The sequence below is a fragment of the Malania oleifera genome, chromosome 6, assembly GCF_029873635.1.
Source record: "Malania oleifera isolate guangnan ecotype guangnan chromosome 6, ASM2987363v1, whole genome shotgun sequence".
Lineage (NCBI taxonomy): Eukaryota > Viridiplantae > Streptophyta > Magnoliopsida > Santalales > Ximeniaceae > Malania > Malania oleifera.
The window spans coordinates 49,066,610-49,088,043 of NC_080422.1; the positions used below are offsets into that span (position 1 = coordinate 49,066,610).

Sequence of the window (21,434 nt, forward strand, 5' to 3'; positions counted from 1 at the left end):
TTGAATGAAGATCAGTAGCCATCTAATCCTAACCCATCCAAATTTCAATTTGAGTGAAGATTGGAAAACATCCAATCCTCAACCACCTCATTCTTTCATACAATAACATGCACTTTCAGCCATTATCTAGTTAGGATAATAAAAAATAAAGAAGTGAACCCCACCAATGGATGCATCCATGTCTTTTTGGGTGTGTGGGGTGATGAGGAATAACTATGTATATGCGCACAAATCGTGTGGTTAGGGTTAAGGAGGAAAAGCATGTATAACTATTTCAGGCAGTCTTCTCCCAAAAGGCACAATTTTTATGCATAAATAAGTCCATAAATAACATGAAAGGCCTTTCAAACTTACCTAGTTTAGGATCAACTTCATCCTTCTGCTCTAGTGCTTCAGGTGATCCTTCAGAAAGCTTTAACTGCTTTCCAAAGTACTCAAATCCTTCAAGTAGATCTGAAGTAACATCCCCAACAGAGGTTGATTCTAAGCTCGTATCAACAATGCCTTTCTGGAAATCTAATTCATGAACATCCAGTCTAGTTTCGATGTCCAATGCTGCTCCTCCAGAATACTCAATGTCAATTTCCAGAGCCCAAACCTCATTCATGTCTGAAGGAAGAACTCTCATACCATGGATGTATGGCGGAATATTCCCAATATTTATGCCCGTACAAATGACATCACCTATGTAACCAGGGATCCTCATGTTGGATAATGTTCTCTGTTAAAACAAGGAAAAAAAGGCAAAATAAAAAAGAAAATATCAAATTCATATTTTTTTTTTTTTTTACGTATAAGCATTTCTTTCAATAAAAAAGAAGAATACATCTTGGAGTAGCCCTAATAGATATATCCACATACATAAAACAATGAACAGGTCGACAAAGGACAGTATTCTAGAATTGACATCCAGGGAAGGGATGATCTAAATTTGCTAAGTCTACCACTCTATTTGCTTCACTAAATACATGTAAAATTTTAACACTGTTAATTTGAGAAAGCAGTCATCTAGGATGCGGGAAAAAAAAAATTCCATAGCTTCCAACCACCTTGCTTTTACCACGAAAATGTCAATAACAAGAATCTCCATCTCAATTTTAATTATCACCTTTTCCTTAGCCACCAATGGACCCACTGAGGCAGGCACTTTGGGGGCTGACCAAAAAGGAATAAACCATGTGCATCTACAAGTACTAAACACACAGCAGTGTATGGTTTTACAGGACAAAATTATCTTCAAAACAGTATTCTCATTAAACCTAAATAAAGATGCACATCTCGTGCAAGACCAAAAAAATTTCTCTCCCATTCATCATGTTTCCAACCTAAAGAAAGAAGTAAAAATTGGCTCAAGCTGGAGGGTCCAGTTGAAACCACCCTGGCAGCCACTATACATGGAAAGCAACACATACATCTACAGACATGTCAACTAGAACAGGTAGCAATGATAGCATGCATGAATACCATATCTGACTGCTACTGCTAAGCATGCTTATCTCCTTATGGTGACAGGTGAGCAAACTAATTTAAATGGCCAGTACAATTCCATAACAGTTTGCACATAAGGAGAATCGAATGGGTGATACAATCAAACAGATGCCATCAGCCGCAACAAACAAGATGCATACACAGGCACACAAATACATACAATTTTATCTCACAGTGTAAATAAGTAAAACCTGAATCCGTGCTTGCAAAGAATTAATCATCTTCATATTGCTTTTGGCATCAAAAAAGAGTCGTGAAATTAACAAATTGCAACAGAGCGTCCCCTCATCAGTACCAAATTTTTCATCTGCGTCTATATCAGAGATATGACTCTGGCTACAAATGCGGGGAAATGCTGATGGTGATGGTAGAACCATACTTTCTTCCACTGAATTGTTCTCTGACAAAGCAGTCTTTACCATTCCTGAAGTTGAAACTGAATCATGGAATGATTGAGCTTTGTCATTAATCCTTCTCTCTTCACGGCTTGATAAAGAATTCCAACTTGTCTTATTTTCTGAACCAGCTTTAGAGGCCTTTTTCGCAAGCTTTTTCCAAAAGAGGCGGACCTTTGATGAAGGACCATCAGGTCTATTTACCCTGTCTACAGGTTCATTATAGAAACCCATAAAGGGTTTCATGAAAGAAGGATATCCTGCATTTAAGGATGTTAGATAACTGCGGAACTCTTCACTCAACTTGAAAAACCAGTCAATCCTTTCTTTGTCATCAAAGGAAGCAAGGCGAAGAGCTTTACACCATGACTCCTTCTCCCAAGAAGTATCGAGATAAATGTAAAAAATTTTACTTCCATTATGTATTACTGATGTCTTGTTTTCCAATTTAATGGGAAACCTTTTGGCCCTGTAGAAACCATAAACAGACTGAATATAAAAATTAAGACATCTCATATATGACTTATATGAAAAGTACAGACAGCAACAATAAATGAAACCCATAGTAGTGCCCTGCACAGTGCACCTGTTAAATGGAATAGAATGAAGCGGAAAAAATTGCAGATAAAACCTCATAAATAGTCGTGGGAATCCTTAAGTATACAACAATGAATCTCATAAAGTAGACCTTTTATTCAGAAGTTAGCCTACATTCAAGGGTGCTGAAAAGCAATCAATTATATTTCAAAGAAGAGTCATTCAATCTGACAAAGCTTTTTGTCATCAATATCTAAAAAGCATCTCTTACCACATGATAATCTCCTGATTTGTTGTACCAGTAAATTTGTCACATGCATTGCACATAATTGCAACTGCATATTTTTAAATTATTTAATTTCTAGATTATTCAGTTTTACAAGTACAGATTTGTCAAATAGTGTCAACCAAGATACTTATTATTTATTTTAAAAAAATGTTATACAAAATATACTTCTGCATTTTCATTTTTTTTTCTCAGCAAGATACAAAATATGATACTTATAGAACATATAATACCAATAGCATTCATTTTTAATTAAAATTTTATGAGAAGGTCTAAGTCTAAATAATTTTAGAAGAAAATTTAAATTTTTTTTCATATTATTGAATTATTTTATTTTCTCTAAGTGACTGATCAAGGATATCAAGGCAACTTCCACATGCTTGAATATTATTTTAGCACACGACTTTCATGTACACTAATTTTAGGAAATCAAAATGTCTGCATTTTGTTTATCTTTTCACAATCATAAGGTGCAACAAATCATACAAATAACAAACCAAAATTGAAAGGTTTTATCATTAACTACATCCATACATGGACATTATTAAAAAAAAAAAATTAACAAACAAATTTCTCTTTCTTCTATTGGAAGGTTCTATAAAATAAAATGAAAAAAAAAAAAAAAAGTTCTTTAACTCCTCAAATTCCAGGACAAATTTTTGTTGCTGCTTACTTTCCTCCAAAGGATAAAATAATTTGGCAAATCTGAGTCATATATACTAATTACAAATTTATATACAATTGGGACTAATGATGTGTTTGTGCCATTTCTGTTTCACTTGCTGAGAAAATTGTTTGGTAGCTACAGAATTGGCCACTGGCACCAATATGACCCAAATGGTTCAGCACCAAGATTAAGTGATCTCACAACTTAAACATGACGAGGGCCAAGCACACAGTCTGGATTGGGAAAAGTGAGATTGCCCAGGTAGCAGGTGCTATATATAGCCCAGATTTAATGTTGCCCAGAAGTTGTAGCCAAAGAAATCTATGAAGATGCACCAGAGCATTGTGAAGGATTACTAAGGTTAGTTATGGGCACAAATTTGAATTGGATTCACTCATAAGTTTAAATTTCTAGGATAGTAATAAAATCATATTTAAATTCAAAGTAACTTGATATAGTTTATTTATGGGTTAGGAGATTAGAATGATTTTTAAGTTCAAACTTAAATATCATGGGTAAGGAGACAAGAATGATAGATTCCTAATCCCTTGAAGTTAGGATGAGAAGTGAGTTTACTTATTTATGTCAGTTAACCATTCATATTGCGAGCTGCAATGATTACTTGCTGAGGTAGAGCAGAAAAAATCTTCGTGCAAGGTGACGTACTATATTTGTTCCATGTGTTGAGTGTGAGTTCAGCCAAGAAGACGACAACTCTGAGGTGGAAGTGAACGTGGATGAGTTCAAGCCACGCAGAGCTTATGAGTGATCAGCTCTTGCCGGCCTAAGCATACTGACTTTGGAAAGAAGGATGACAAGTTTAAGTCTCATCACCTGAAGTGGGTCAACAGTATACCCTTGACATCACCAAGGCAGAGGAGATTTCGATAGGTGGTTGAAGGATGCCCGAATAAAATTGGGTGAAGGTCATGTAATACCTCCCAATGATAAATTATAAAGGGAAAAAAGGCTGCAAGTAGCACAATCCTTAGAGCCACACTGCTGGAAATTGTGTGATTTTTGGGTATCACGTCCAAAAGAAAAGTCAATTCTGTCAATGGTCACTTAACTATTGACTTAGTTCATGGGGATGGATGGAGCTCAACGACACTTCACAGTGTGAAGTTCTTGGTTTGTGAAATGCGGGGAGGAACTGAACCATAACAAATTGATGGGCGCAAAAGTGTTTGTTATACAATTATTGCCTACACCTGTTATTCTTGGACTTCTCAATCATCATTCGGTAAGGAAGGTCTCAGGAAATAAGGGTACAGTCCCATACCTCTTCATCCAGAAAATTTGACCACTCATGCCCAGTTAGCCTAGGAAGGAATGGATACCATATCAAGGTTGGACAGGACTTGCAAACACAAAGGCAATGGAAGTTCTCTCGATGGGTGTTAAGCTTCAGACAGCATACCCCTAATAATAACTTATAAGTTATAGCAGCATGTATCACTGTCTAAGATGCGAGATGTTGGGATGTTCAGCCAATTAAGAAAATGAGCAAAAAACAAAGAGAGCAACACCCACCAAGGGGGCCCTCGAGCGTTTTCAAAGGCCTTCTCTTTGTCCTTATGTCAAATTAAATCAGTGATGTGTTACAGGGTGACAATGTAATGGAATAAATGGGGGGAGAGATTTCTTTACATATATTCTCCAAGGATTTATAATGAATATCTTATCACCCGTGTCAATAATTGTATGATTGTTCTCTTGAATATAATAAAACAAGTAGTCCTTTTTCATCATTGTGCTGGTGTCTGGGACAGGGTTGTACATTATTGCTTTGTGAATATCCTTTGCATATGAATGTCTTGCCTATGTGCCCTGTTGTCATTTGTATTGACACCTTTCTAGTCTCTCATGGTTATCGATACTTATCTGGTGCTCAAGCCTGCAAGTTTTGAACGTGTGATTATCAGCTAACTCAGTTGAAGGAGAGCTCTCAACGAGTGCGCTTGGCCATTAATTGATTCTTATTCAGGGATCTGTGATGGTATCAAAGCACAGTGTGTGCAAGCACCATGAGTAGTAGCATGAGAACCTCAAAGTTTGGAACACACGTTAAGGCACTTCAAGAAAGAGTGGCAAAACTTGAAACCTTGGAGATGAAGTTCTTTGAACTCCAAGGAGTGGTGACAAAATTGTTAAAAGAGAAAGGCGTGTCAATAGAGCTTGAAGCCATCACTGTTGCATACAGTGCAATTTTGCTTTAATTCTATGAAATATTCTACAACTAACAAAAGTCCTTTTGAGATTGTGACATGTCAACAACCGACACTCCCACACACTCTTTATGGTCCATATAGTGGAAACTGCCTGAAGGCATACCAATTCACAAATAACTAGTCACAAAACATAGAAGTCACTAGAGCTCAGTTGGAAAAAGCTTCAAAGCACATGAAGAAATGGGCGGACAAAGGGCGACGACCACAACAATTTGAAGCTAAGGACCGAGTCCTTGTAAAAGTGCCACCAAAAACATTTTAATTTCATCGCAACAAGGATAAAAGTCTTCTATGAAGATATGAAGGCCCAATCATGGTGATGGAAAAAGTTGGGCATGCATCGTATCAACTTGAACAGCTATAGTGGATGAAGAGCCATAGACAACCAATCCATCTAGTGTTTCACATCAGCAACTTAAAACCATTCCATATTGATGAAGAAGACCAGCACCGACAGAAGTCAAGGAGATCAACTATTTCCAGAATGAAGACTGTAAACAGAGACGTCCAAGAGATCCTTACAGATAAAGTCATCAACGAAGAAGGTCGTCAACAACAACAATAACTGGTTAAGTGGATGAGGCTGGGAGAAGAAGAGAACAATTAGGAAAAGGCAGAAAACCTCCAGCATATCACGAAAAAGATTCAAGACTTCACGAGCTCCAAGACAGCGGCACCAAAACCCAAAGACCGAAGACTTCTTACAACAAATCAACAAGGACGTCGATAAAACAAGTGGGGGAGGATGTTAGGGGTTGACAATGTAATGTGATAAATTGGGGGGGGGGGGGGGGGGGGGGAAGATTGCTTTACATGTATTCTCCTAGGATTTATAATGAATATCTGATTACCTGTGTCAATGATTGTGTGATTGTTCATCATTGTGTTGGTGTCTAGGACAGGGTTGTACCTTATTGCTTTTTGAATATCCTTTGCATATGAATGTCTTGCCTATGTGCTCTATTTTCATTTGTATTGACGCCTTTCTAATCTCTAGTCATCACCGATACTTAGCTAGTGCTCATGCCTGCAGGTTTTGAACATGTGATTATTGGCTAACTCGATTGGTGGAGAGCTCTTGACGAGTGCCACGCGGCCCTTAATTGAGTCTTATTCGGGGGTCCATGACACCATGCATTAGTATATAGGTGTGATAGAACCAAAGCACACAACGCAATGGGTTGAACTTTGGCCAAACACATGGCTCGATTATTGTATGCTTTAACCACTTTAATAGAGGCTATGCAAAATACATATTTCAAAGCCAATAGCAAAAGCGCAATGTGTTCAATATCTTCACCTTGGTGATCTGATAGGAAGTTGGAGTATGAGGCACTACAAGAGTTCAATGAAATCTCAATCTCAAGTTTTAGGAAAGCCAAAGCTTCTATCCGATGTGGGTAGAGGCTGAACATTGTTGCCAGATCTAGAAGCACCATTATAAGCAGACTGAACCAAAAGACAAAGACGCTGAATCTTAATGATCAAAAATGTAAAGAGGGGACCCAAACTTCGCAATAAAAGGGAATGCCAGCCATAGTGAGTCAGATAAGATGGAACAGTAAGCCTTCCACCAGTCTTCAAATACAATCTGAACATGATCCACCCATAGGGTGTACCCTTTGGTGGAGGTTATAGTGGATAGAGGATCTAACCTTCCAAAATAACATGTCAAGGGTTGATTGTTCCACCAGATAGGGGACCTTGGGATTGCAAGCAGAACAATCGAAACATAATTGAGTAGGAGGAAGCAGAAAAAGCAAGAATGTTAGCAGGATGAGATAGCAATGTTATGGGAGCTCAAAGAGGCTTCAAAAATGGCAATAGCTTGAAATGGAAGGCAAGGGGTATTAAAAAGAGAGCATGGGTGCCAAAAATTTTATAATGACAGTTTGCCAAGGGATTCCAAAGGGTGTGTAGAAAAGGAAGAAGAGGCACCTAGTGTCACCATGTGGCTAGGGCAGAATCGAAAGGACTTTTGGAATCTAGTGACAACTAAACATTTATTAGCATAGCGATAAAGGCAACAAGGGTGTGTTTGGTTCAATGGCTAGGCTAGGTTAAGAATCCATAGCCTATGTTTGCTGGAACACATAAATAGGATTGGACAAACCAAGAAGTGGAGCTTAGCCATTTTATATTGGATAGTGCTGGCCAATCTCCCCCCACTGGCTAACGCCGGCTAACCAAAAAATAAATGTGGATGCCCCCTCGTCTTTCTGCCCTCCCACCCACATGCTTTGCTCAGAGCTCACCATCTAAGAACCACCCCACAAGCTTTGCTCCACTTGTCCGTGCAAGCATGCCTTATCAGAGCTTTGGCAGCCTCACCAATGAAGCAACACGATTTATCAATTTATGATAAGGAAGCCTGCACTACAGGATGAAGAAGAAGCACACCATCATAGCTTGACATGGGCATCATTAGGAACAAATTTTGATAAAAGTGAGGGGTTTAAGATTTTGGTAATGAGCCTGCCACTCATGACTTCAAAGATTCCGGCTGAAGATGGTGTGATTTCTTAGAGGATTTTCTAATCAAAATTGGGGGGAGGGGGCAATGGAGAAGAAAATGCGATAAAGATAATGATTTTATTAATGAGTGAAGTAGAACTAAAAGCTATATTCCTACATGTTTGTACCAATATCTTAACACATGATATAAATTTAATTGTTTATCTTTAGAGGTTGGGATGTTGCTTTTTATTGAGGACATTTTGGTCTTTTGAATGATTAGCCTACAATTATGCTACCCTTTATCGATGACAAACCAAACATGGGACAAAGATAACTTTTATAGCCAATCCAACCCAGTCCATTTCAGCAGTCAACTCCTATAAACCTTAGCTACCAAATCAGATGTATACAAATGAATGGCCGTAGGCGGGGGGGGGGGGGGGGGGGGCGCGGCGGGGGCGGCGGCATTATTTGAGCCATTTGTGCTCACTTGCTGAGAAAATTATGTGGGAGCTACACAATTGGCCACGTGACCAATATGACCAAAATGAATGAGCAAGATTAAGAGATCAAACAACATGATTAGGGTCAAACACTCAGCCGAGCAAGACAAGTAAGGTCACCCAAGTATCATGGTCTTAAATTTCCATGAAATTGTCGAAATTTCCATTGAAATAACAGCCTTCTATCACTCTAGAAATTGAAATGGCAGTTGATTTCTATCTTACATAATTTCCGTCGAAATTTCAACAAGTCCTTCGAAATTTATCAAAATCTTGAATTTTTACTGAAACCTATCAAGATTAAAACTATTTTCATTCCCTTGAAATTAGAATATAAGATTCAAAAGTAAAGTGAAATTTTTCTCTTAATGTATATTATTTTTTTATTGAAACAAAAGATTATTACAACATTTTATTAATCATTCATGTCTAAATTATCTTCTGAAATTATATGAAAATAAAACTTACGACATTTTATTTAACCACTCATGTCTTAATTATCTTTGAATCCTTATCTTTTTGCTTTAGTGGTGGACCAATTGACTAAAAGTATTCAAAAGGAGGTTCCATGGTATATGTTGTTTGTAGATGATATTGTATTAATTGACGAAACTAGAGACGGAGTAGAGGCTGAGTTAGAATTATGGAGAGAAGCTTTGGAATCCAAAGGCTTTAGGATAAGTAGAAATAAGACAGAATATATGAAATATAACTTTAGTAATGATAGGAGGATTATTGGAAACAAAGTTAAACTTGATGATGAAAAAATAAGTAGCACTTGTAGATTTCAATACCTTGGATCTATTATGCAAGCTGAAGGAGAAATTGAAGATGATGTAATGCATAGAGTTAAAGCAGGTTGGGTAAAATGGCGAAGTGCTTCAAGTGTGCTCTGTGATTGTAGAATACCCTTAAAATTGAAAGGGAAGTTTTATAGGACAGTTATAAGACCAGCTATGCTATATGGATCGGAATGTTAGGCGACGAAAAAACATAATATCCAAAAAGTAAAAGTTGCCAAGATGAGAATGCTTAGATGGATGAGTGATATAACATTGAAAGATAAATTAAGGAATGAACATATTCGTGTCAAGTTAGGTGTAGCTCCTATAGAAGATAAGATAAGGTAGGGACGACTCAGATGGTATGGACACTTGCAATGTAGGTCACGTAGTACACCTGTGAGGAAGAGTGACTTAGTTATTGTCAGGGTTAGTGGAAGGGGTAGGGGTAGACCTAAAATAGCTTGGGAGAAGATAGTGAGCAAGGATTTAATATCCTTGAATCTATCAAAAGAAATGGTCCATGATCACATAAATTGGCGAAAAATGATTCATATAGCAGACCCTACCTAGTGGGACTAAGGCTTGGTTTTGTTGTTGTTGTTGTTGATTTGATTAATGAATTTCATTTATATAAACTGAATATTTTCAATACACATATTACATTGTCAATATGTTTAATACGCATATTATATTACAATTATTACACCTCATACACAACATAGATATATTTAATATACAATATATTAATCAAAAACTTACATTATTATGTCTAAAGTTTCATAAAAGGATTCCATACTTTACTACTAATTTCCATCGTTTTTTTTTTTTTTTCAAATCGAAATCAAAATTGACCAAGAAATCAAAATTTGTGTATTTTTGGAGCTTAGAAATTTTAGTAGAAATCGAAATTTAAGACATTGGGTGCTATACATCACCCTGAACTAAAGTGCTGCCCAAGAGTTGCAGCTAAAGAAATAAATCAAGATGCAACTACAAATATTGTGCAGGATTACAAGGATAGTTATGTTTTCAAATTGAATTGGATTCACTCATGGGTTTAAAATGTAAGGGTAGTGATGAGATCACATTCAAATTCAAAGTAACTTGATAAGTTTTACTAGTGAATGCGTATGGAGATAAGAATGAGATATTCCAAACCCCTTGTAGTTTGAATGGGAATTTAGGTAGGCTATCTATAAATAGTTTTTTAACGGCAGAAAATGATCTCTCTATGAACATGTAATTTTTCCATTCAATACATCATGGCCATGTGCCTTCAAAGGGGCACCTTTACGGGGGGCTAGTATGAGTTCTCATTACTTCACTTACTATTTCTCAATATCTCACCCTTTCTAAAGGTGCTTATTTTACGTAAAAAAGATGTAACCAAGAAAATTCAGCAATATCAAACCCTCCTTTTTAGAGAGAGAGAGTTCAATTCTTGATAAAAATAAATAAATACAAGTGGCCCCTTTTGTTTCTCTATCCTCTTCAAACAGCTCTTTATTTATCTCCATCTTGTTATAGCAATTGTTTCTTTTATGAGAATTAGGGACTAATGGAATAATAGTTTCCCTAAGTTCCCCCCCACCCCCCAAAAAAAAAAGCAGTACTTAGTTCATATCTTGGATCTATCAAGCAAGTGGAAGGGGAATTTGAAGAAGATGTAGCACATAGAATTAAAATAGATTGGGAAAAATGGAAGAGTGCATCAGGTGTGTTGTGTGATCGTAGAATAGCCTTAAAATTAAAAGGAAAGTTCCATAAGACGGTTGTAAGGCCAGCTATGCTTTATGGCTCAGAATGTTTGACAATGAAGAAACAACATGTACAAAAATTTGAAGTTATTGAAATGCGAATGTTAAGGTGGATGAGTGGTCAACATTAAAAGATAAAGTCATAAACGAGCATATACGCAATAATTTAGCTGTAGCACCTGTTGAAAACAAGATAAGGGAGGGGCGGTTTAGATGGTTTAAGCATTTGAAACGCAAGCCTAGTAGAGCACCTGTGAGGAGGAGTGAGTTAGTTAATGTTTTTGGCATGAAAAGGAGTAGGGCTAGACCTAAAATAACTTGAAATGAAGCAGTGGGTGAGGATTTAATAGCCCTTAATCTATTAGAGGAAAACGCTCTTGATAGGATGAATTTGCGGAAAAGGATCCATGTAGTCACAACCCCTCCTAGTGGGACCTAAGGCTTGTTGCTATTGTTTCTTACAGTTGTAATACTTGCATTATTATGCCTATCAACCATTTCTAAAGTTTCAAAAAAATAAAAATAAAATAAAATAAAAAAATAAAAATTCCATGCTTTACTACAAATTTCCATCTTCTGTTAGAATCAAAATCGAAATTTCCCCCAAAATTTACATGCTTTTGATGTTCTGAAATTTTAGCTTAAATCAAAATTTAAGAACTTGGGTAATAGAGAACTCCTTCCCATGTAAAATTCCATGACTATTTTCCTACCTCATGAGGCCATTAGCGGCCACCTAGTATAGCATATCTACACTGCCATAACAGCAATTCCTTTTTTACCTTCACACCCCAAATGCTTCTCTTTTGGATTATCCACCCAAAAGATCCCTTATTCCATCTCTTACACTATGTTTGGGAGTATGAATGCAATGGAATAGAATTATTTCTAAGAAAGAAAGGGATGAAAGTGTAGTGTGAGGTCATTACCTTCCCATGCGTGGATGCTTCATTTAAGTACAGAAGAGAACTAGAAGGTAAGAATTAAATTTACTCTCATGTTCTATCTAAAACACCCCAATTTGGGATTTTATATTTTGGGGATTTCATAGGGATTGGAATGAAATGAGGAAACCTATGATTCCCTTCCCCTCCTAAAGAATGTAACTTCCAAATTAATGCATTTTAAATCCCTCCTTCCTTCCCTTCCCTTCCACTTGCTTCCCTTCCTCCCAAACATAGTGCTAATTTCTTCTCTAAGAAATTCATTTTTCTTTGCAACAACAAAATTAGCAAAGAACAACACTTAAGCACTATCATCTTCCTTTCACCAAATCCCCATATCTTTTACCTACACCACTTCCTTCAAAAGAAAGTAGTAGGTCCAATCTAACTCCCCTAATTCCCCTTCGTCAAGAAGGATCGAGGATGATAAGACAATGCCTTGGAAACAACTTTTCAGTGACCTAACAAAATGATCCTCCCACTCAAGGCAAGGAATCTAGCAACAAAACTAGGGAGATAACGGCTTCGTAGCTTGGTGTAAACACTTGTATAGGAACAAGAAAATTTTTTATCCTTACCCCTCTCACTATCTTTTTGGCTGTGTGGAGAGAATGAAACAAAAGATGAAAAATTTATCTTTATCCCTCTGATCATTTTTTTTGAGCTGTTTAGAGGAAAAGAAACAAAAGAGCATTCAAGAAACGGAAGTCACCCTATTGAGACTTAAAGATGGGTGTTTAAAGATCTTCCCCTTCTGGTATAGGTATTCAAAATGTGGATTTGTAGTACATTTTAGATCTAGTTAATTTTTGGCTTGTAAATTATTTTGTGCATGGGATGGCAACTTATTGATGCCCTCTTAGGAATAATTTTTGCTTCTTCATCAATTGGAACAAAAATGAAAAAGAAAAATAAAAAGGAAAAACTAGCAGTCTCAAGAATCAGAGCCTAGAAGTCAAGGTTTCAAAACTTTTTACTTCAGCAAGTTTTCAGAAATATCATACAATCTGTAGGCTTGCATGTCATAATTGCAATGAAGAAAATAATACTATTCACACTGAGGAAATGGATTCTCCTAGTTATAAAGAATCCATTCATTAGAATAGATTTGGCCTTCCACACATTCAGATACAAAATTAAGAGTGCAGTTCATTTTCCCCCTATAGCCTAATTGGGTTTTTTTTATTTAATTTTACAGGAAACTATGATCTCAAACCATATTTTTGTACTTATTATTTCTCATGAAGAAATAGAGATCACTACTAAACCCACAAACAGAGTATCCCTCAAGAAAATTAACATGGAAAGTTGATTTACAAAAGATTTATCAATATTATGTCAAATTAGACAATATAATATGCAAAGAATATTAACTAGAAAAGCTTCATACCATTTTCTTGAGGACAAGCTTGAAGCTGATACAGCTGCAACAACACAACCTTTTAATGGAATTGCTACACAGGAACCATCTAGATTCGTCATAACAAGTGAGCGGTCCTTGATCTTTGCATACTTTCGCACAGGGAAAACCTCCAGTGTCTCCTTTTTTCTCTTTTGCTCTATAGGTATTTTGTCTTCTTCTAAAACCCAAACGACACCCTGAGACAAAAGGGGGAAAGACAAAAACAGTTACAGAACAGAAGTTTGAAAATGAAAGCAAAATTGAAATCAGAAAATCAGAAACAGAAGCATCATAATAAAATTTCCCCTTAATAAAAGTATGAAGACATTGGCATGTGCTCATTTGTCTACTCCCAGCAACCTTAGAAATGAAACTGACTTCATCTTTATTTTGAAGCAGGGTAACCAAGGACTTACCTATGGGCTGTCCTGCAAGCCAAACGCAGCGATTTTAGGGCTTGTGAAAGAGCAAGCCAATTTTTAGTGTTTGTGAAGAATCAAGCCAATTCTTGGGGTTCAGGGAAAGGTCTCTAAATTAGTTGCTGAAAACCCAAAAACCAGATTGGTAAAACTTCTTAACAGCAACTTTAATAGTTAATCCAATAGTAGAAGAAATCCATGCACATAGGAACAGAGGATGAACAGATTTTAGAATTACGATAGTGAAACAACAAGATTTTTGAAGTTTAAAGTATGAAAAGGTTAGGCCATCTAGTTGTGGAAAAGAATTTCATTTTCCATTTTTAGTTTTCCAAACTATAAAATTCCCGCTTAGTTTTTAGTTTTCTAAGTTTCTATTAAAAGATAGAAAATAAACGGTTTGTTTGGTTGTGCAAACAGTTTCAATTTTCATTTCTAGATTTCAAAATAACTACAAAAAGGACACCTTGTTTTCCAATTTCCCAAAAATTTCATTAGAAATTAGAAATCTAGAAAAAAAAAAAAAAGATGTTTTCCAACTTTCCAATACAAATTTAGAAAATTGAAAAACAAGGTGGCATTTTTACAGTTAATTTAAATTTTGAAATTTGAAAATAAAACTATTTTCCACAAGTGAATGGTGCCAAAACTTGTTGCAAAACTTAAAAATAAGCTGGTTTTTCTTTTATTTCTTTGAAAGACTAAATATGGAAAATGAAAACTGTTTTCACCGGCTCTTAGGATTTTTGGGTTCAATTTTGTTCTAACCAATGCTACATTGAAATTTGAATGCAGAATGTTCTTGTTCATCGAACGGAAATGGGATCATGAGCGGAACATGCTCTAAAATGTGGAATATTTAGGGTATATTTTTTATCAATATATTGGTGAAAAATAGGAAATGGCACTAGTATATTTTGGGGAGGATGTTGAAGTGTTTCGAAACCTAGAAGAGATTTCCTTCTGCAACATATATTAATAATGACAGAAAAAGGAATTATAAGTGGACAATTTTCCACTTTAATTGATAAAAAAATATGTTAAGTGAAAACTATCGAATTAACACTTTAATCATTAAACTTAGCCTTCCGGAATAAAAATGTACCACGTTCCGAAATGTTTGCACCAAAATGTGGTTTGCTAGGGCATGATAGTATTCTAGTAACTACAGTTATGACTTATAGTAACTTCGAACTTGAAAGGAGAGCACAAATGCAACCAGGGAAAAAAAATTAATAATAATAATAATAATAGAAGGGGAGGCAGCCGGAGACGAAGAAAAGAAGAAGATAATCCAGAAGCTGAAACTTCATGCACAACAATGAAAGCAGACACTTAAATTTTATTAATCCAGCTATTAGGAATTTTCTGCACAAGTAAAAAACCTTCTAAGACAGTCAGACAAAGCACGCTAATTAAGAGTTTAAGACTCAAATTACTCTAAATAGGAACACATTAAACTCCTAATCAAACTTCAACTCAAAATAAACAAAAGTAGAAATTAGGAAGCCTGCCAAAATTAGAAACTGCTCAAAATAAGAAATTTCCTGTGAAGACAACTTTCGAAATCCCAAAAAAGACACATTTCAAATAAGACAACTCTTGTAACCAAATAAAGACTAAGTTGGCTATCAAGTATGAAAACATAAAAATTATCAAAATATCCTAACTTCCCGAAAATTTTCTCCCAAACCAAAAATGCTTCTTGGTTGACATTGAGTATTGGATAAAGCACCCTCATTTTAGGCTTCCAAAAAACGTATGATTTCTCAAATGAAACAACAGCTACTGCATCATGTTCTTACTCCTGTGCTGTCAAAGGCTTACCTGGCTATTTCAAAACAGAGACATGCTATGCTATATTACTCCACCTGAATAAATAAATAAATAATGGTATCATTCACTGGCTATAAATGTGAGCCAGATAAATCCTCATAACCCAGCCTTAATCCCCTCTATAAAACCTTAGTCAACACGTCTGTATCATTCAACTCAATGCATTGGCCACAATGGTGAATAAAAAATGGGAAAACAGATTATATTGTGATGCAGGGCAGCAGCATCAAGGATCTGTAGCCATGGGAGAGGTTAGAAGAAATTGAAGGGGGAAGAGAGGAGAGAGGAGATACAAGGGGGAAACTCACGTTCAATTCAAATTCAGCCACAACTGCCTACAACATGGCTTTCACCCACTACTTATAAGAAAGCCGCTCCACATGAAATTACACATATACCCCTAATAACAACATTACATTACAGACATACCCCTAGAATACAAAAATATTACAAACAAACCCCCAAATACACATAATCCTATACTATTAAACTGAACATACACAATAAACTAATTAATTAAATGCAACAACCCTTGTCCAATTTCCTCCATTAATCTCAAGCCAGAATCTTCCGAAGGACTTGCTTCTTGACCTATGTCAAATCTCCCCTAGTTAGCAAAAATTCAGCCTCGGATTTTGAAATGATGGAGGATCAAAAGTAAGAAGAAAATTTGAACTCTTCAAAAGGCGATGCTTGAGTGATGCAAGAAACCACGCTCCATTGACAGCACTATAGACTTGAATTTAGAATTGGCATCAATGAACTCATCAAGGATGACAAACTCTACAAAAGGAATGTCTAAAAGACTTTGAATTCTTCAAAGTTCAAACACTTCCATTCCCTTCTTGTAGTGTCTTCAAGTTGAGTAACTCTTGCAGAATCTTTGTCTTGGTTGTGTGGTAAAAAGGCTTCAAAATGATCTTTTACCCTTATAGTGGAAGACATATGTGTTCTTGAGTCCTTCGGTCACACCCCAATCATACAACCAAGGAGAACCGAGGACTACATGACCAATATACATGAGTATGATATCACATCAAACTTCATCATAATAGTCACCCATTTGGATAGGAACCAAATATCTTTCATAAACATGTAAGACAACGTTATCAATCCAAGACATCTCAAAAGGCCCTGGGTGAGGTTCTAGGTGAAGTTGCATGCGAGTGACTCTATTTGTAGAAAACACATTCATAGGGTATCATTCATCAATGATGATTTGGCAAATACTTCCTCCACACTTGAGAACGGTGAGGAAAAGCTTGATATTGTGCCTATGGTATGATAAATGACATTCCTTTTTCCAATAATTAATACAATTTGGCCACAATTCTCAATCTATTCATGTAAAACCACAAGTTCACTCTCAATTTTCTAGAACTATCTTCAAGTCGCCTTTAATCTTGAGTATCACGTAGAAATGAAACAAATTCACTTACAAAACTCACAATTGCAGAAATAAATCCTGATTTCTGATGCTAGCAGTGACAATTTCTTGCTTTTTGCAGAAAATTATCACACTTTCTTGCAATATATCGAGTCCACAATCAAAATATCTTGTTGTTGAACAAAATTTCACAGAGAAAACCCAAAATATCATGGCTGTGACATTTTTTGCTAGACAGGAAATTGCAGAATACACTGGGCAGATGAAGAAGAGATTAAAAGAAGTGAGTACAGAAGAAGGGAGAAGAAGAAATTAAGAGGAGAAGTAGAAATTCAAAGAATTGAGAGAAGAAGAAGAAGAAGAAGAAGAAAGATTAAAGTAGAAGAAAATAGTCGCAGAAGTGTAGGACAGAAACTAGAAAGAGATTAGAACATAGAAGAAGAAAGAGGAAAGAATGCTGCTGGGCAGCAGAAGTTAGGAACAGAACTAGAGAGATCAGAAGAGAAAGGAGGAAGAAGAAAAGAAGAGGGGGAGAAGAATAGTGAAAGAAGAAGATAAGGGAATTGAAATGGAAGAATGAAGATCAGTTTTGAGTTTTGCTACCAAATGATGCAGGGGCAGCATGGTGGATCTGCAGCCATGGGAGAGATTAGAAGAAATTGAAGAAAGGCCGAAAGAGAGAGAGGAGAGAGGAAATACACAGTGGAAACTCACATTCACTTCAACTCAAATTCCCACAACTCCTGCAACATGGCTTCCACACACTATTTATAAGAAAGCCTCTTCACATTAAATTACACATATACTTCTAAAACTACATTACATTACAAACATAACCTTAGAATACACAAATATTACAAATAGACCCCCAAATACACATAATCCTATACCATCAAACTAACATACATAATAAACTAATTAATTAAACACAACAACCCTTGTCCAATTTTCCTGTATTAATCTCCAACAAGAATATTCCCAAGGTCTTGCTTCTTGCTCTACATCACTTTGTCTAATACCCCTCCTTAAGTCACAACTTGGCCTTTCCATCCACTAACATTGAGAAGATTATGAAAAAGAGACACCCTCTAATCAAGTTCCTCCACTTCATCCTAAAACCCTTCCAACCAAAAACTTCATCCAAAAAGCCCAACTACTGCAAATATATATAAAAGAAAAAAAAGGGCGTCCCCGAGCCACAGGGCTCCCTACTTTGCAAGGGCGGGGAGGGGAGGGGGGGAGTGTCATCACAGTATCTGCAGCCTTGCCTTTGCTTTTTATGCATGGAGGTTGTTTCCTAGGACTTAAACTCATGACCAACCAATCACATAAGAGCAACCTTACTGTTGATCCAGGGCCCGCCCTCAACTAATGCAATTAGATGCTTCTCCAAAATTCAATTTATAAACAATACTTTTCCTCCTTCTATCAACACCTTTCAAAACTTCATTGATCATTTTGTAGATTTTTTGGAAATTCAAAAGACTGAGCATCATTTTTTCCAAGAGTGAAACTGCAGGAACTGGGATTAAGTCCCATACTCTAGGATAAATCGTGTGGAGCTTTGACTTGGCCTATTACTTAGGTGTCCCCCTTAGATGGTAACATCCTATTGCACCTTCCTTTTGAAACCCAATTTTATGAGAGTTTCTTCATCCTTCAAAAAAACTCTTGTAAGCGTAGATTAAAGAAGTTGATTACAGATCTTTTGTGGTCGGATGTGGGAAAGGGGTACAAATCACTTTGTGAGTTGGGAGACTGTGAATAGACCTATAAGAGCGAGGGGATTTGGGTTTAGGTAATTTGGTGTTCAAAAGCATTTCTTTTGTGATTCCCTTCAGAACTTGACTTCCTATAAGGAGAAAGACAAGGATTTGGTTGCTAGATTCCTTCAGAGATTATTCTTGCTAGTCTTTCTTTCCTTTAGTTGATTCATGCTCCTAATGCTAATCCTTTCTTCATACATACATTTATTTGGAAAGCTAAGGGCCCATTTAGTTGTGGAAACCAATTCTCATTTTCCATTTTAGTTTTCAAAGAATTATAAAAAAATCTAGCTAACTTTCAATTTTACAACATTTTTATAAAACAAATAAACAACAATAAAAGGTTTTGGCACTATAGTTCTATTAATGAAAAAAAAAAATGCAACCTTGTTTTCTAGTTTTAAAATTTGTATAAAAAAGTTGGAAAATATTTTTATTATTTTATAGATTTCTAACTTCTTATTTGCATATGGGAGCATGGAATTCGGATCTTATACTTTGATTTGTGTGGATTACTTATTGACATTCTTCCAAATCTTCACAAATCCAAATCCAAGCCCCAAATTCCATGATATCAAACACTACCTTTACATCTTTTGAAAAGTAGAAAAATAAATTGATTTTTTTTATAATTATTTTAAAATTTTAGAAATAAAAATTAAAAAAAAATGTTTTGCGCAACTAAAAAAAAATTTATTTCCTACCTTTTAAATATGAATCTTAGAAAACTAAAAAACAAGTTAAAATTTTTAATTCTTAGACAAACTAAAATATGAAAAATGTTTTCCACAACTAGGTATGTTTGGTATCATTGTTGTTTTTTGTTTTCTATTTCTAGTTCAGCACAATATAGAAACAGCTTATAAAAAATGCATTTGTTTATGATGCTAGTTTTCTATTTTGCTGTCGGTTTTCAATTGTTTGTAAAAAATAAAAATAAAAATAAAACTCAAAATTAGATTTTTAGGTTTTTAATTGTTTTGGCAACCTATTTCCAAATATTTTAATATCCAAAAATAGTTTTTTTGAATTAAAATCATTCATTTTATACACTTTTTAAATTACAATTAAAATAAAATGATCATATGAATTTAAATATAATTAAAATAAAAAATATATATATAAATTTCAAAAAATAATAATAATAAATCCAATACGAAAATATTTTATTATTTCTCAATTGTCATGTACAATAAAATTTTTATTGCAAAGTAAAACTTGAAAGCATAACAATTAAGTAAAATAGTTATAATAATTTTTATTTTTATTATAGTATTTTTTTTTTAATGTGTATTATTTTGCAATTTTATATTTTAATTATATTTTTATAATATTATTTGATTTAAAGACGAAAATGAGCATTTTTTAATTAAGTTTCTAGTTTTAGTTTTCATAATTTTTGACAGTGATATTAAGCAATCCCTAAACAAACCCTCAAAACCCCTAAAAAATAATGGCTTTTAATTGGACTGTGATCCTAAAAAAGTCGATACTAATGACTTGCTTCATAAGAGAAGACCAAACAAGACATTGTTACTAGATGTATGTGCCCTTTGGTTTAGGAGGGAGGTGACTTTGTTATCATCTATTTTTATACTGTCCTTTTTTATTGAATACATGGAATAATCTGTTTGGAGTTCTTCATGAGAAATAGGCTTGTTTTTCTTCTGTGGAGTACAGATGCATTTTGTGCTGTTAATTTTATAGGCTTGACAACTATGGTACATATTTTCTCAGAAAGAAAATTATAGGCATAGAGCCTTTACTACAAAAATAAACAAATTCCTTCACTCCAGGAAAGGAAAGAGAGCAATCATTATGACAACACTGCACCGTCCTTGGAAAGGTTCTTACGATGAACAAAATCAGTCAAGTACTTCACCCCCACCCATTGTGCGAGCTACTTCACTACTTATATTTTTAATTTAATCTCTAAGCTTCCCTCCCAACAAAAAGAAAACCATATCCAACTGGTAGGGTTAACCCATTTCCCAAAGAGTATCAAGTGCCTGAATTTGTGGTCTTCTTAGGAAAGGAAAACAAATCAACTGTTCCATCCAGTGTATTTCATATATAAGAAATATGAACTCAATGCATGGCATGTCTACAGTGAAATATCTATTATATCCGTCCTTGCTACCTACTTAGGGCTATGGACCTCAATGAGGTTTCTTCTTCCTTCGGATAGGAGGGGAGAGAGGAAAGCTTTGTAGAGATGTATGGTTTTTGTCAAATGGATGTATGGTCTTTTGACATTATATAAAGCATCTTGTTGTAAAGGAATGCTAGAATCTTTAAGGATAAGGTTACATCTCATAATTCGGTTTGGAGCAAAGTCGGTTGTCTCAAATTGCTTTAGTTTGCTTTATTAGAGTTGTTTTGTAGATTTTTATTGCTGTTTTTTTCTTTAACTGTTTTCAATTACATGTTGGAGGATGACCTGTTCTCCATTATTTTTTTTTCTTTTCTTTTGTTGTTAAAGCTTGAAATAAATTGTTGGCCAACAACCTGCCAGCTTAAGCTTTTAGGTGAAGTAGTAATCTAACATGGTATTAGAGCCATGGTTGCCAAGAG

At 35.3% G+C, this 21,434-nt stretch overlaps 1 protein-coding gene across 1 annotated transcript in view; it reads right to left on the minus strand.

Annotated features, from left to right (window-relative positions):
* Positions 1-21,434, minus strand: part of LOC131158270 (uncharacterized) — a 50,735-nt gene that overhangs the window by 16,781 nt on the left and 12,520 nt on the right. Inside the window, exons 2-4 of the mRNA XM_058113013.1 lie at positions 13,441-13,649; positions 1,680-2,352; positions 355-721 (exon numbers count right to left, since the gene is read on the minus strand). Coding sequence (XP_057968996.1) covers positions 355-721; positions 1,680-2,352; positions 13,441-13,649 — 1,249 coding nt within the window. The remainder of the gene's footprint in view (positions 1-354; positions 722-1,679; positions 2,353-13,440; positions 13,650-21,434) is intronic.